General features: G+C 40.2%; 1 protein-coding gene across 1 annotated transcript in view; it reads left to right on the forward strand.

Moving 5' to 3' along the window:
* Positions 1 to 15,821, forward strand: part of PLEKHG7 (pleckstrin homology and RhoGEF domain containing G7) — a 69,002-nt gene that overhangs the window by 48,799 nt on the left and 4,382 nt on the right. The window contains exons 11-15 of the mRNA XM_054664599.2: positions 1,844 to 2,018; positions 3,582 to 3,697; positions 4,057 to 4,150; positions 9,488 to 9,567; positions 11,770 to 11,923. Of these exons, the coding sequence (XP_054520574.2) occupies positions 1,844 to 2,018; positions 3,582 to 3,697; positions 4,057 to 4,150; positions 9,488 to 9,567; positions 11,770 to 11,923 (619 nt within the window). The remainder of the gene's footprint in view (positions 1 to 1,843; positions 2,019 to 3,581; positions 3,698 to 4,056; positions 4,151 to 9,487; positions 9,568 to 11,769; positions 11,924 to 15,821) is intronic.

Genomic DNA, 15,821 nt, shown 5'->3' on the forward strand with positions numbered 1-15,821 from the left:
ACCCCTCTTCACAACCCAAAATCTTCAGTAAAATAAATACGCATACTCACAAAACATGTCATGAGGGGGTTTACAGCAGAAACTAACACAGGAAACAAAGAGGATATGTTTGTTCCATGTTGTTCAGGGAAGAAACAGTGTACATGGAAACAAGAGTCCAGGGGCCAGAGGAAGACGTTAGAATCTCAGTCCCATGAGTTGGTAAATATCTGGGGGAGGAGTTTAGACCTCCACAGGCCATTGGATTGGTGGGGGGTTGAGCTAATTGTACCTACATCTTCAAAATGCAAGGACTGACATGTGGGCTTGAAGACATCTCTGGGGATGCAGCAGGAGTCTCCTGCAGTGTGCCTGGCCCACCTGAGGATGGCCCTGAAGGGTCTGGGTCACAAGGCAAAGGATTTAACCTGGAGAATGAAAGGAGAATGGAAGGTGGAAATGAGGCAACAGCTTGCAGTAGGAGAAATATTTAGTGTAAGGGCAGGATCCCTGTTGTAGTCAATTCAGGCTGCTAGAACAACACACCACAGATTGGGTGGCTTATAATCAACAGGAGTTTGTTGCTTACAGTTCTGGAGGCTGAAAGTCTCCTGGTGCCAGCATGGTTAGGGGCTGGTGATGGCCCTTTTTTTGGGTTGCAGACAGCTGTCTTCTCGCTGTAGCCTCACATGGTGAAAAGAGAGCTAGAGAGCTCTCCGGGACCCCTTTTATAGGGACACTAATCCCATTCAAGAGGGCTCCATGCTCATGGCCTAATCACCTCCCAACAGCCCCACTTCCTAATACCGCTCCATTGAAGGTTAGGATTTTATTAGGTTGGTGCAAAAGTAATTGCAGTTTTTGGCATTAAAAGTAATATTACGTGGATTTGAAGGAAAGCAAACATTCAGTTGATATTAATCCCTTTATCGCTGAACTCAGGGTCAATTTGGTGTGAGTGTTCAGGGTAAGAGAAGAGGAAGAGAACACACACACCCCTATACTCCTTCCTGATGTACCCATCTGCATGCTGGCCAGCAACCACGTCCATGCCTCATTTGCCACCTTCATTAAAGCCAGAGCCCCTTACGTTCAAGGAAGCTCACATTCAAAGAAACAGCACAGCAGATAAAACAAGCATAAAAGCTATTCTCATGTTTACTCAGGTTTCTCAAACATCATTTATGGAACCCCAATGGATAACCCATGGCAATACTTACTACAATTACTAAATTACTAAAATTTCTTGTCTTCCCCGGTGCTGGCATACCCTAGAACTGCCTCTTCTTCCAAACCCCAACTCCAAACTCTCCCTATTGAAAATTGTCCGCATCTCTACCTCTCTCCTCTCCTCTCTTTGTTCTAGATCAACTGAGCCTCTTCAACTTCTATCTTCTATTTTCATTTCTCTTCATTTTTGATCATTACCCTGATCCTCCCCAACTAAGAGGAGTCAAGGAACTGACCCAACAAGCAAGAATCCTTCCTTTTCCCTTCTGCCTCTCCAGTCTCAATTCTCAATTGTCCTAACTGCATCACAACAAGGATGGGACCAAAGCTGGTGAAACCAGAACTCTCCCCTGAGGGCCGGGGAAGAAAAGCCAATGGGCAAAACTAAATTCACTCTCCAATGAGAAGGGTAAACAAGGCTGGAACCCACCTATTACTACATCTTATCACTACTGCTAATGGAACATGCACTTTTCAGGGGATTTAATTTGTGGCTTATAAATTGTCCCAGCAAACTCACAAGTAGGTCCTGCAGTTCCTGAGTAAAATCTCCAAGAACCTCTCATATCCAGGCTTCTTAGTGGCTCAGTGGGAGAGGTGATCATTCTGATATGGCTGCTTTTGCCTTCCCCAGTGGTGTGAGCAGAATGAACAATGCAGACGGCTCCACCTGCCTGAGCTGCTAGTGGCCCCACTTCAGAGGCTCACTCGATATCCGTTGTTGCTGAAGAATATCTGGAAAAGGAGCATGGACTCTGCTGAGAAAATCATGATCTACTCCATCAAGGAAAAGGTGGAAAAGTCCATCCGTAAGTCCCTGAGATAAGTGAGCTTAATTACAGAATTGTGGCCTTGTGACTCCTGGAAACCTTCTGGGCTTCCATCCTAGGGGGTAATTCCACTGATTTGAGGTCATGGCTCTTGGAAATGTGGGTTCAAGTGTGAGTGCATTGTAAATCAAATGCACACAGAACAATGGGCTCCAGTCACATCCTGGCGAACCCTATGAGAACTCTAGCACCAAGTTTACACAGGATGTGGCTCTGTCTCCAAGTGTTTCAGAAGTGAGTTCAGGCAGGAAAAGTTCTACTTCCCAGATAACTGAAGGCACTTTGTTTTTAACAGCCGTACTGACCCCACACACAAAGCAAATGGGAGTAAACACCATGGAAAGTGTGTCCAGAGGATAAATTACCATTCATCATTTCTTAAATCACCGAAAGCCAGGGTCAATGTGGAACTACTGCCAACTGCAATCTATCTTTAAAACTGAAATTTGAGGATGGGAACTGAGCAGGCCCTATGATGACTTAAGTTTATTTGTGTAACTCTGTATAACTGAAATTCCCATAAAGAAGTTCATGATTTATGCCCATAAACCAAGATTTCCTCGTGGGCATCAGAAGGGAACAATTCAAATTGGTGATATTCAGCTATACATAATTTTTTTCTTTTACAAGTTTAAAAGTAAAATGATACTGCCTGAAACAGGTGCTTTAAAAAAAAAAGTAAGACTGTTTAATTGGGCTTTTCTTCTGTTTTTAAGTTTTTTATTCAAATTCTAAAATTATCTGAAGAGCTGGAATTAAGTTTATCAAGCAAGTAAGACAAAGAATCTCTTAAAGATGACTTCTTTAAGCTTTAGAAGTAATCTTAAGGATTATTACTCATTTGGATGGGTTTGTGAGGAAAGATAAAGCAGCACCTCTGGAGATTTCTCAGTGAAAGATGGATTCTCATTGTTGAGGGAAGAGATCTGTGTGGCCTCCCTTTATGTCTATTACCTTAAAGATGGTGAATTCTGAAGGTTCCACTAACAATGTGATTCTTCAGGTCTCTTACTTGTCCTCCATGTTTTCAAAAAACATTTCAAACCCTCAATAGCAACATGTTATTAGAAAACATTGGAAAATGAATATAAACCTTCCAAAGAGAAATTGAGTTCCTACCAAAAAAGAAATAATCACCATGATCATGAAGTGAATATATACTTTTATGATTGGGACAAAAACATATGTTTGTCCTTATTAGTCTGATTTTTTTTCCTCCTCTAATTATAGGCTGTGTGGTCTAGGGAATAAGAGAAAACTACCAAGGATTTTATTAGTATTATTAAAATAAGAATACACAATATACTTTCAAACTACTGAATTAAATTAGCTAAGCTTCATTTTTCTCTGCAAGAGACTGATTCCAAATTAGTGAGTTTTCTAAGACGCATGAACAGCAAGCAATATGTGAAATGCACTTAATATATTGTCTGGCTCCAGGGGCAGCCAGTGTTTCTAAATGATTCCTGTGGACCTTGGCTAAAATTTATACTGCAATGTCATATGCACCTAAAAATATACTGACTATGTCTTGTCTTTCAGGGGACCTTGAAGGAAAAGTGAAGTGGCTGGACAATTTCCAAAAATTTAGATATCTACAGGAGATTATAGTGTGGCCACCGCTTTGGGATAGAGATAAAAGGTTTTTCATTCCAGAGGTACAAAAAAAAAAAATCAATTAGGACTTATGTCCATTTCTGGAATTTGGGCATTCGGATAGAAATACAATCATCTTAGATGTCCCCATCTGTCCACTTGAAGAATAAATCTAGTTTCATGAACAAGAAATAAAGTCTTCATCTGTAGGGCATTGTATGCGGGGAGGCTGAGGTCGCTGCGCCATTCTTATGATGGTCCTTCTGAGAGGGTTTTTCATTGTTTCCCATTCCCATGTCCATCTGCTGGCATTTCCAAATGTCATGAACTTTCTAGATGGAGTTAATTGCCCCAGCTTTTTAAGCATGTTCTCTTCCAATCACTAACAACATCTCTTTTATTTTCTCCCTTGTCTTACAAGTGTTTGAAACACATTTTTAAAGAACACACGGCAGAAAACATCCTGTCACCAACCAACAGACACCTTCTCTATGAAGGAAAATTAACTCTTGCAGGTAAATAACTGCTTCCTTTAAAAAACCCAACATCTGTGCCGCCTTGTAACTTGTTTGACTGCCAGTAATTGAAGAGCAGGAGGACTTGTGTTTGCCTATGTTCCAGGTGATGGAGGGTGTGAATCAGAGAGTACCCTATGGAGTCACACAGACTCAGGCTTGAATGAAGACTTCGCAACATAACTAGCTAGCTGCCCTCTGTTTTCTCTCTATAATGGGATAACTGTAACTATTCCATAGGATTGTTAAAACAACATACAAGAACAACTTTGCTCACGGTCTGGAATCTAGTAAACAGTCAATGGCAGCTGTTATCATCATAATCGTTGTACTCCCCCAGTGAGCCAGACAATCAAGCTCTCAAATGTTTATGGAGACTCTATTATATTATATAGTACAAGTTGTGCTAGGTAGGTACTATTGGAAGATATAAAAACTCATTCCGTATAATTCTTTCCCTCTAGTTGGGAAGCTCTGCCTTATTACCAGACCTGCAGGATAAGTTCAGAAAAGAAGAGAGTCCTTGAGGCTGGAGTGCCCTGGAGAGGCTTCGTGCAGTCCATGGGACTGGAGGTGGGCTTGGAGGGGCAGGAAGGATGAGGTCAGTGGAAGGACAGGAGGGAGGTCATTCAGATAAATAGCACAGCTGGAGAAGTCTTGGAGGCAGAAGCCCCCGGAGAAACTTAGTTTCTAGCAGAGTACATAGGAAGCCAAGCCCCTGGGGCTGACTGCCTGGCTCACTCCCTGCTCAGCCTTTTCTGCCTGTACAACCTTGGGCCATTTACAGTGATCTCCTGTGCTTCAGTTTACCTTTCTTTATTGTGAGGATTAAATGAACCAACAGATGTGTGAGCACTCAAAAGAATGATTGACACAAAGTTCATGCCCAATAAATATCATGATGATCAGAAAGGCTGCCTGGCTGCAATAAGATTTTAAATCACTTATTTATTCATTTCTGCACAAAATCTTGACCAGGCACTTACTGAGTGTGAAGTCCTGTGGGATGGGATGTTGCCTAACAGTGGTGATGTGATATCTGATGGGGAGGGGCTGGGAAATAATCCCTTAATACATGTATATTGAAACTCTGCTCTATTTTAGAGGTAGTCTGGATGTCGGGTTAGGACATAATCCCCACCTGGCAGCTGTTAAATAAGAAAGATAGACATATCCAGCGTTTTATATCCAAGGGCTTTTTCATACATTGTCTCTTTCCAGTAAGTTAAATAGAGAAGTTGCTTTTAATCCCTTGTTATAGGTGAGAGATTTGGGGCTCAGGGAGGTTCTGTATCATGCCCAAGTTCAGCTGGTGGGTAAATGACCGAGTACCAGCTGGAGCCTGGCTGCCTTGGTCCAGCTGGCTTCCAGAATCAGAGCAACTGCCTTGGAAACCAAACAGAAGGACCCAGCCAGGAAACTGCAGGCAACCAGAAGTCATTGAGCTCTCAGACATGGAAGTGATAGGTTAAAAGGGTGTTGAAGAAAGCGTTGTTAATAAGCAGTGTTCAAAATGGCATAGAGGAGACCAAAGCAGAGAGATCAGTGGTGAAACCGGAAGTTCAGCGGTGAACAGGGTGAGGTGAGAAGACTCGGGGCCTGTCTGTTGCTCTACCGTTTTTAACGTGTGGTCAACCCACCCCCCACTTTCATTTGAAAAGATAACAATTTTAACTTTTCTTTAATGTTATTTACAACTTCAAAGTAATTATATTTTATGACAGGAACAAATCAAAGTAATAAGGCAAAACATTATCTGTGTTCCAGCATGTATCTTTACCTCCAAAATTAGCCCCACCTGAAATTATGTGAGGCTTTGGTTCACTCCTTCCCTCTTCCTACCTACCTCCCAATACTGCAAGATGCACCAGCTTCTCCTAACACATTAGAAATGGGCATGATAGAAAAGGATATGGGAGACATTGCAAAGGCAAAACCAGGAGGACTTTATGATTGACAAAGTGGATGAAGAGGAGATGAGTATCAAAAACTGTTCTAATCTATGTATCTGAAAGTTTTGTTGATAATGCCACGAGTGGTAGAGGGAGTGGGTCAAGGAGTCAATTTTAGGGTTCAGGTTTGGGCATAATGAGAACCCACATGGAAGCTGGAGGAGCAGCTCCTGGTGGGTGAAAGTCTAAGTCAGATGTGAATTCATGCATCGCGTGGGTTCAAAGTGACTGTCATAGATGTATGGGTTGGAAGCTCACCTAAGAAAGACTCTTTACAAACAGACTCAACTTTTCCAGAAAATGCTTCTTGTACAGTCAAATGTGGTAGTATGGACATGAACTACATAATGTCACTAACACCAGGCACTTGTTTAATGGCATATGCTGTATTAGTCAAATTCCATCAGAGATGGAGACTCCATATGATGTAGTCTACATGGCATCAAGCCAAGTGCAAAGTCCTGAGACTGGACTCAGAGTTGAGCATCGAGATTTGATGGGGCAGGGTGATAGTGTTAGAAGAAACAGGACATTTCACTTCTTGGTCTTTTGGCTAAGATCAAGTGAGGAAACAGGACATCATTTTAAATGAAAAAAGCATTGAACCAACAGTCAGGGGATCTAGCACCAATTGTAGGCTTTGGGAAAATTTAAATTCTCTTATTCTCTTTTATAAATGTTATTGCTGCTGCTGATAATGATGATGACAATGAGGATGAAAATGATGTGATGAAACCTAACACATACTGTGTTTCCAAATTTCTCCCAGCCTTAAAAACTGTACTCTTATAATCAAATAAGTATATGTTCTCATTCCCAGAAGGTACACATTTTCATAATTTGTTTCATAACTTACTTGGTGGAAAACTAGGGCCTCAATAAATGGTAGATAAAATAATTACCACTTTCTAGAATAATGTCTGTAACATTATCTAGAATAACATCTGGAATACGTAGAAGGTGTGCTCCCTGCCTGTTTGTCAAAATAAAATAGTTGAAATTAGAAGGAGAAAACAAAACTATTTCATTTTGACAGTGATCATTGAGCTGATGCATACCTGAGTAGCAGAAGATGGGAATAGCAAATTTTACAGGTTTGAAGGTTGCTGTGGACTGAATTGTGTTCTTCCATTGCTGTGGACTGAATTGTGTTCTTCCACAAATCACATGTTGAAGCCTTAATGTCCAGTATGACTATACTTGGAATAAGGAAGAAATGCAGGTAAAATGAGGGACTCAGGCTGGAGCCTTGATCGGATAGGATTAGTATCCTAATCAGAGCAGACATCAGAGAACTCACTCTCTCTGTTTGCCATGTAAGAACACATCCAGAAGGTGGCTATCTGCAACCCAAAAAGAAAGCCCTTATCAGGAACTGAATCGACCAGCACCTTGATCTACTTCCTAGGCTCCAGAACTGTGAGAAATAAATTCCTATTGCTTAAGCCACGCCGTCTGTGGTATTTTGCTATGGCAGGCTCAGCTGGCTGTTCACAGATCTAGTGCTGTACCATTCCTAGCCCTGTATATCAGTTGGCATATAGATTCAGCCACTGGAGACAGACAGGTTAAAAAAGATAGTTTATTTCTCTCTTGTTAAGTCTCAACCTATATGACAACTCCACTCCATGAAGTCATTAGGAATCCAGATTCCTGCTGTCTTATTCCCAAATCTAGGGTACTGCCTTCTTCTGTGTGGCCCAAGATGACTCACCAATATGTCTGCATTCTACCCAATGAGAAGGAGAGACAGGGACAAGAGAGCTTAGCCCTGCCCTTCACGAATATGACTCAGAAGTTGCATGCTTTGGCTCACATTCCGTTGGTCAGAATTTAGCTCCTTGGTCATATTCAGCAGCAAGGAAATGTAGTCTCTGTTCTCTGAGGATGGGTACTCACTAAAACTTGGGGATTCCACTGCTACAAGAGAAGGGGAGAATGGTTTTCAAGGGACAACCAGAAGTCTTTGCCACAACTTGATTTATGAAAAGTTAAGTTTTTAATATGATTTTTAAAAAAAACTATTCAACGACTATTTAATTTGAATAAAATACCAGATTTCTCCCCTATGCAAATATAGAAAAAATCTTTTCTCTAAACTTAAAGAATGAGAGGAGATAGAAATGAATCCTAAATGTTTTAGCTACTACTTTAAATCTTCTAGGGGTAAAAACATATAAGAAAGAACTTCTAGAACAATATATATATATAATCTAAATAGAACAAGCTGAAAAAATTTACTGGGTTTTCCTATGATTACTCTAAGCACTTGTCACATCTCCCTCTAAAAACCTTTTCCTCTGAAATCACTTAAATTTAACCCTTTTTTCTAATTTCTAAGGGATAGAGTAAAATAAGGAAGGAGATGCCTTATTCTAATACTTGGTTTCTCTTCTACTACTATTCCCTTCTTAGGGAAAACTAAAGAAAAGCTATTTGCCTTAAGTAACTATTAAAACTAATATCAGAAAAGTTTGTAAATATGAAACAGATGGAGAATATCTAAACATTTATAGACACTTTCTAAAACTTGAGAAATAAGTAGTTTTAATGACTGTCAACCTAGGCCACCATAAGAAAATATCACAGACAGGCTGACTTAAACAGCAGAAATTTATGTCTTACAATCTGGAGGCTGAAAAGTCCCAGGCCAAGGTGATGGCAAATTCAGTTCCTGATGAGCGCTCTCTTCAAGACAAGGAGTGGGGGATAGGGTGGGGGTATCCGGTGTCTCAAAGAACACTAATGCTACTGGATCAGTGCACCAGCCTTATCACCTCATTTTACCCTAATTACTTTCTTACTCCAAATGCAGCCACCCTAGTGGTTTAGGGCTTCAACATATGAAATTTGAGTGACACAATAGCATAATTCATAGCAGTGAGAAAATGCCTTTTCTCTGGTTACATGTGCCTTTGCCAATAACCACCCAGAGGAATCTAGAGGCAAAAATGCTGCAAGTTCAATCAGTTGATAGATTTACCCTCGGCTGAGTTGAAGCCACTACAAATAACATCTGAGTTATCTTAGATTCAAATGAGACGCTTCATAAATTCAATGTCTTTAATGTTGGAAGCTTGGCCTCTCATCAAGTCTCTGCTTTAGGAAGAAATTAATTCAACATTGAGGCAGGCAGCTTTCTGACCTACATGATTGGAGCCCCTGGGGTGCCGTAATACCCAGTTTTGTTTTCTAAGGAATTCATTGATTAAAAAAAAAAAGAGAAAGAAAGAAAGAAGGAAGGAAGGAAGGACGGAAGGAAGGAAGGAAAGAAAGAAAGAAAAGAAAGAAAGAAAGAAAAAAGAAAGAAAGAAAGAAAGCGAAAGAAAAACTCTTCTACTTAACAGTTTCAAGTCCCCATTTCAGCTTCTCTTTTTTTCCTCAGAAAGCACAAGATTCCTAGATGTTTATCTGTTTCTCTTCAATGATTTCCTCTTAGTTACGAAAACTAAGCGCAACAAAAAGGTAAAATGCTGCTATTTCAAAGTACGTTTCTAAACAAGTTTGCTAAATGAGTTTAGAAATATTTCCAAATAAACTGTGGTAAAAATATAAAATATTCTTAAGCTGAATCTTTTCCTCTAAAAAATGAAGGCATTATAAACTATTGGCTTTTTTAGTCATAAAGCTCTGAAGTAAATAAATAAATAAATAAATGAAACCAAAAAAATGCAAGTTGCATTTCTCAAGGATGTCAAAAGAGGAATACATTTTTAGAACAACTTAATCTATGTACTTGCAAGCTAAGTCCCAGAAGCCACAGGACTTTGCCTGACCTGCCTAAGCAAAGGAACCCAAAACATCTTTGTCCATTTTGGCCTGTTCCTTTTCTGAATTGGCCACCACAACAAAAACAGCCAGAGTAGGGCCCCTCTGAACTGTCTACTGTCTTGTGTCGAGGTGGTTTCAACACTCATTCTGATTTGAAAGCTCACATTATTTCTGAGAAATAATGATTTGGAGGTGGAGGAGAGAGGGAGCCCTGATCTCTCAGTGTCTACCTATATAAAAAGTGTAGAAGCCAAGCATGTATGTAGCATCACAGACTAAATTAGTCAACTGGGAGCTAGAGCTACAAAATCTCTATAGGGAATAGGGATTTTTTTCACGTTATTTAAGTATTATTTGTTACTATTATTGTTGTTGTTATTTTTACTACCCATTAAGCCACTGGTCTGCTGCTGGTCCCCAAAAGGCTTTCTGTCTAATTTACTATTTCACAATCTGTTTCCTGAATGGTGTGTTTGAGTGGTATCAAGTAGAGAAGTTTCTCTAAGGCTCCCAGACACCTGCTCTAAGAGGTGGGAAGAGGAACGCAATGTCTTCAACAGTCAGAGATACCTAATGTTGCTTTATTCCATTCATTTCTTTACCAAATGACTAGCCTTACATAGATAAGATCATGAGACTAGCTATGTCATATCTTTTAATAAACTAAGCTTCTACATGGCATGTTGGTTAGTTGAGCTAAATCTTTAAGCAATAAAATAGATACCCATTAATCAATCTATGAATAGCTAATCGGTGGTTGGGGAGGGAATGGGTGTACGAGAATATTAAGAGTCATAGTTTCGGAATTTGTATGACCTCCCATTATAAGTTACTCAGACTAGCATGTCTGAACAAGCCAAATTCTGAAAAATCTCTACCCCCTTCAAAAAAAACCTTGATGCTTGCATAGTTGACCTTCACGTCAAATAATGGTACAAATCAGAGTATATGAATTAATGGCAGCCCATGTTGATAATATAATAAGCTGATATTCTGGTTTTATGCATCACAAGTTGATTCCTAAAGTAAGGAATGGTATCAGTTTACATGCCTCTTTGCTATTTTATGTACAATTTATACCATGCAGGTCACAATTTTTAATTTTTACCCCCTTTTAAAAAAATCACCATCTTATGTGTTCAAAACAATTTCAATTATTCATAAATTCTAGAGCATGGAATCTATTAAGAATTCAGTATTAGATCCCAGGCATACAGTTGGCCAAAGTGAGGCCCCCTTTCTCATTCATCGAACTCAATACTATAGAGAGATTAAGATACTAGAAATGAAGAACTTCCCATTGACGTGAGGGTGATTTAAATGTTTCCCAGTTATGGACATCAACCATTATTTATTCAGGTAATGAAACTTGGAGATCAGAAACACTTTGCTGCTGGACATGGTAGCTCACTCCTGTAATCCCAGCACTTTAGGAGGCTGAGGTGGGAGGGTCACTTGAGCCCAGGGGTTCAATACCAGCCTGGGCAACATAGTGAGATCCCATCTCTACAAAAAAATTAAAAAATTAGCAGGGCATGGTGGTGTATGCCTGTAGTCCCAGCTACTTGAGAGGCTGAGATGGGAGGATCACTTGAGTGTAGGAGGTTAACACTGCAGTGAGCTGAGATCACACCACTGTACTCCAGCCTGGGTGACAGAGTGAGACCCTGTCTCAAGAAAAAAATTTTTAATAATAATAATAAAATAAACACTTTGCTATAAATCACTATGCTTTGGGGAAATGCTTTTCAAGATCCAGAAAGAGTAGTAAGATTTTAGGCAATAATAGTTTTTAGGCAATTGTTTCTCAGAATCTATTTGCTTACAGATGCACTTTAGATAAGTGTGCCAATATTTATTTCCTGTTTATTGCATTATTTTTCTTGTTAATTTCAGAAACTTGGAGGCTCAGACCCTGGTTTAATGTGTCCTTCTCTTACTCCTGAGTTGCAAGCAGTAATAAAAGAGGGTGGTTCGTGTACAGTACTCGATCAGCCTATTCCACTAGATAGATTGGTAGTCAAAAGTATTGAACCACTCCATGTGTCAGGTATGTGTCTATTTTCATTATTCAGCTCATCTGTTTGCCATCACAGAGTTTTATATTGGCCTTTCTTGGTAGCAGGTCATAAATCCAATTCAAGTCTTCATAAAAACAAGACTGTGTTCCTATGTGTCTACATATCTTTCACTCTATGAATTAGTTATGGTGTCCGGTGCTCGAGTGATAGCTCTGTTACTTGCTAGCCGTATGACCTTAGACAAGACTCTTCAGTTTTCTAAGCCTTTGAGAAATAGGGATAATAATATCTATTTCAGTGAGAGTCTGTGAAAATTAAATAACAAATGTGATGCATTCAATAAATGATAGTTGCTACTGGTATTGTTATTATAGTATCATTAATACTATTGCTGTTATTAAAACACTGAGAAACCATAACCAGACGTGCAAGAGTAAGATATTTTATTACCCTCTATTAAAATAATTATGCCAGAAATATATATATATTCATATATATACACACATATATATGCATGTATCTACATGACACATGCATCAGAAATATGTATCATTTTTAATCTTTTATTCAAGTATTTCTTGAGTTATCTCCTGAGACCCAGGAACTCAGCAGGCCCTACAGATACAAAGATGAATAAGAAACAGCCATTGACCTTGGGGAGCTCTTAGAATAATGAAAGATCAGTAAATCCTCTGTCAGAAAAGCCCTGGGACTCTGAGTTACTCAAGGCTTGAGTGGGCGGCAGTGTTCAGGAGGACGCAGACACCACTCTGCCTTGGCTAGAGGCTCCTAGACCACCTGAGGCCAGGCAGGTGGGGACTGACTTCCTGTCCCCATTGGAGGGGCCGGAAAAGAGAAAGCGCTCACCATCCCCCTCAATTCCCATCCCAGCAGCCAAGCCCAGAGCTTCAGTGAAGAGCATAGGACTGACTCATACATAATAGAGAAACCTTAAAGAGTGAATGAATGAATATACAAACAACAGTACCAAATACTTACATAGTTATGCTACATAACTAAGTTATATATTTAAATGCTGGCCGGGTGCAGTGGCTCATACTATAATCCCAGTACTTTGGGAGGCCAACATGGTAGGATTGCTTGAGGCCAGGAGTTTGAGACCAGCCTGGGCAACATAGTGAGACCCAGTCTCTTAAAAAAAAAAAAAAATAGGCTGGGCGTGGTGGCTCACGCCTGTAATCCCAGCACCTTGGGAGGCCGAGTTGGGCAGATCACCTGAGGTCGGGAGCTCAAGACCAGCCTGACCAACATGGAGAAATCCTGTGTCTACTAAAAATACAAAATTAGCCAGGCATGGTGGCGCACACCTGTGATACCAGCTACTCTGGAGGCTTAGGCAAGAGAATCGCTTGAACCCGGGAGGCGGAGGTTGTGGTGAGCCGAGACTGAGCCATTGCACTTCAGCCTGGGCAACAAGAGTGAAACTCCATCTCAAAAAAAAAAAAGAAAATAGTGAGGTACAGCAGCACACACTTGTACTCCCAGCTACTCAGGAGGCTAAAGCTGGAGGATGGCTTGAGCTCAGGAGTTCGAGGCTGCAGTGAGCTATGATTGCCACTGCACTCCAGCCTGGGTGACAGAGTGAGACCCTGTCTCTAAAAATAAAAATAAATTGTAAAAATTTTAATGCCTTACATATATTAACCCATGAATTAATATAACCTCTCTCTCCAAGAGCAGAAGGGAAGCCTGTATCCAGAAAGATAGCCTCTGCCTCCTGTGTCCATTCTTTCTATTTTCAGTAAGATTTGCTGAAAGGTAACAGGGCAGACCTTAAAGCCTCTTGTATTTAACTTGACTGGGACCAAAGTCTATGTAGGGCAAAATCTGCCAAGCCAGACAGCAGTTCAGGAGCAAGCCACAAAAAGGGTATGTCAAAGTTGCAAAACCTTTGCTTGGTGAGTGCTCTCACTTTCAGTGTGAGCTTCTTACCTGCCCAAGGGATGGCAGAGGAATGTAGATAAAACAAAGCCTCAGTATGTGGCAGCTGGAAATCACTTCTTTTCTGTGATTTGTTTAGTTTACTTTTTCATGGGGAAAAATATCATAGTAGCGGGCATCGTGTGCTAGGAATTTATTCTCCTACTACAGTGGCTATAGTTATAGATTATGATGCAGTTATAGTTATACACTATATAGTTATAGATTGTGGCCTGACACATAGACTTGAGTAAAGGAAGGTGCCAGAACACCCATGAGGAAGAGGATGCAGCTCGGCTGAGGGTTCAGTGTAGTCACAACCCTGCCAGCTTTAAGACTTGAACTTTATGGGAAATCTAATGTCACCGGATTACCTTGAAAGATGCATGTTTTTTCTCCTCTATTTCTTTTTTTTTTAAATTAAAAGATCTTTTTAAAAACATTATGCTTCTGGGAACATGCACAGTGGCTTACGCCTGTAATCCCAGTACTTTGGTAGGCTGAGGCGGGCAAATCACTTGAGGTCAGGAGTTCAAGACCAGCCTGGTCAACATGGTGAAAAAATACAAAAAAAAAAAACCAGGCGTGATGGCACACACCTGTAATTCCAGCTACTGGGGAGACAAAGGCACGAGAATCACTTAAACCCAGAAGGCAGAGGTTGCAGTGAGCCAAGGTCGCACGACTGCACTCCAGCCTGGGTGATGGAGTGAGACTCTGTCTCAAAAAGCAAAAACAAAACAACTATGCTTCCACCTTTTTTATTTTCTGATTTGTAAATACCATCTCTTGTTCCTTTTAAAGATATTTTTCTCATTCCTCGGGCCTATTAACTTGACTAATTAGATACAGTACATGGGCAGAGCAGCTATAGAGTAGGAAAGAGTAAATGAGGACAAGAGAGAGATTGAGCTCTGGAGTGACAGACCTAATTCCAAATCCTAGCTATATCATTTATAAGCTCTGTGACCTTGGAAAAATTGATATGTTTCCTCATTTACAAGTAGGAATTAGCTGACCTATCTCATAGGGTTGCTATATAGAGAAAAAACATGGTATGGTGCCCAATGCATAGAAAATGCTTTTAAAATTGTGTCAATTATTGTATTAGAATGTCAGTAAAAAAAGAGCTATTCTTGCCTATATATTATACTCTCTCCAAATTGTATTTTACAGGCCTAGCTTAGTAGATCCTTTTATTTATAAAGTCCCTTGTACCCATACTACAAACCAAATGAAGCAAGGATGCCTGGAATAACCTGGAAGTACAATTATAGTTTTTGAGGAAAATGAATTCCAAAAACCAGCCAAGAACAATGACCTGATCTTTAAAGCCTCACTTGCTACAGGGAATTTATAAGGCAAAGAATTAGAGAGTAAAACACAGCCAGCTTTTTTTTTTTCCCCCAGAAAGTCATTTTAATAGGTTTAAGTCCTCTCGCTGCAGAGAAGCTGGACAGAATTTTATGGCCTCTCATTAACAGACTTTATTTTTTGTAGTAGAATTTAGGAATTATGATGTTTAGATTGATATGAGTATAATCTGTGATACTGGGGTAGTTCTTGCAGTTAAGAAAATAAGTATTGTATTCACCAGGATTCTGAAAGAAGCCCAACTGCCCCTCAGATAAGCCTGAGTTAAACTAACTTCAACAAATACAAATAGTGACAGCAGACAAGCATCAGCTTAATGATCAGCAAGAATATGTCACTTGCTCACTTTTTCTCTTTCCTGAAGTACTTGATGTGGGCAGGAGACAGCCCTGGCCTGTTTTTGTTTGTTTCTAAACACTGACTATAGAAAGAATGTATAGGGCGGGCGCGGTGGCTCATGCCTATAATCCTAGCACTTTGGGACGCCGAGGTTGGGTGGATCACGAGGTTAGGAGTTCGAGACCAGCCTGGCCAACAAAGTGAAACCCCCGTCTCTACTAAAAACACAAAAAAATTAGCCGGGCGTGGTGGCGAGCGCCTGTAATCCCAGCT

This window comes from Pan troglodytes, chromosome 10 (assembly GCF_028858775.2).
Source record: "Pan troglodytes isolate AG18354 chromosome 10, NHGRI_mPanTro3-v2.0_pri, whole genome shotgun sequence".
In the NCBI taxonomy this organism is placed as follows: Eukaryota; Metazoa; Chordata; class Mammalia; order Primates; family Hominidae; genus Pan; species Pan troglodytes.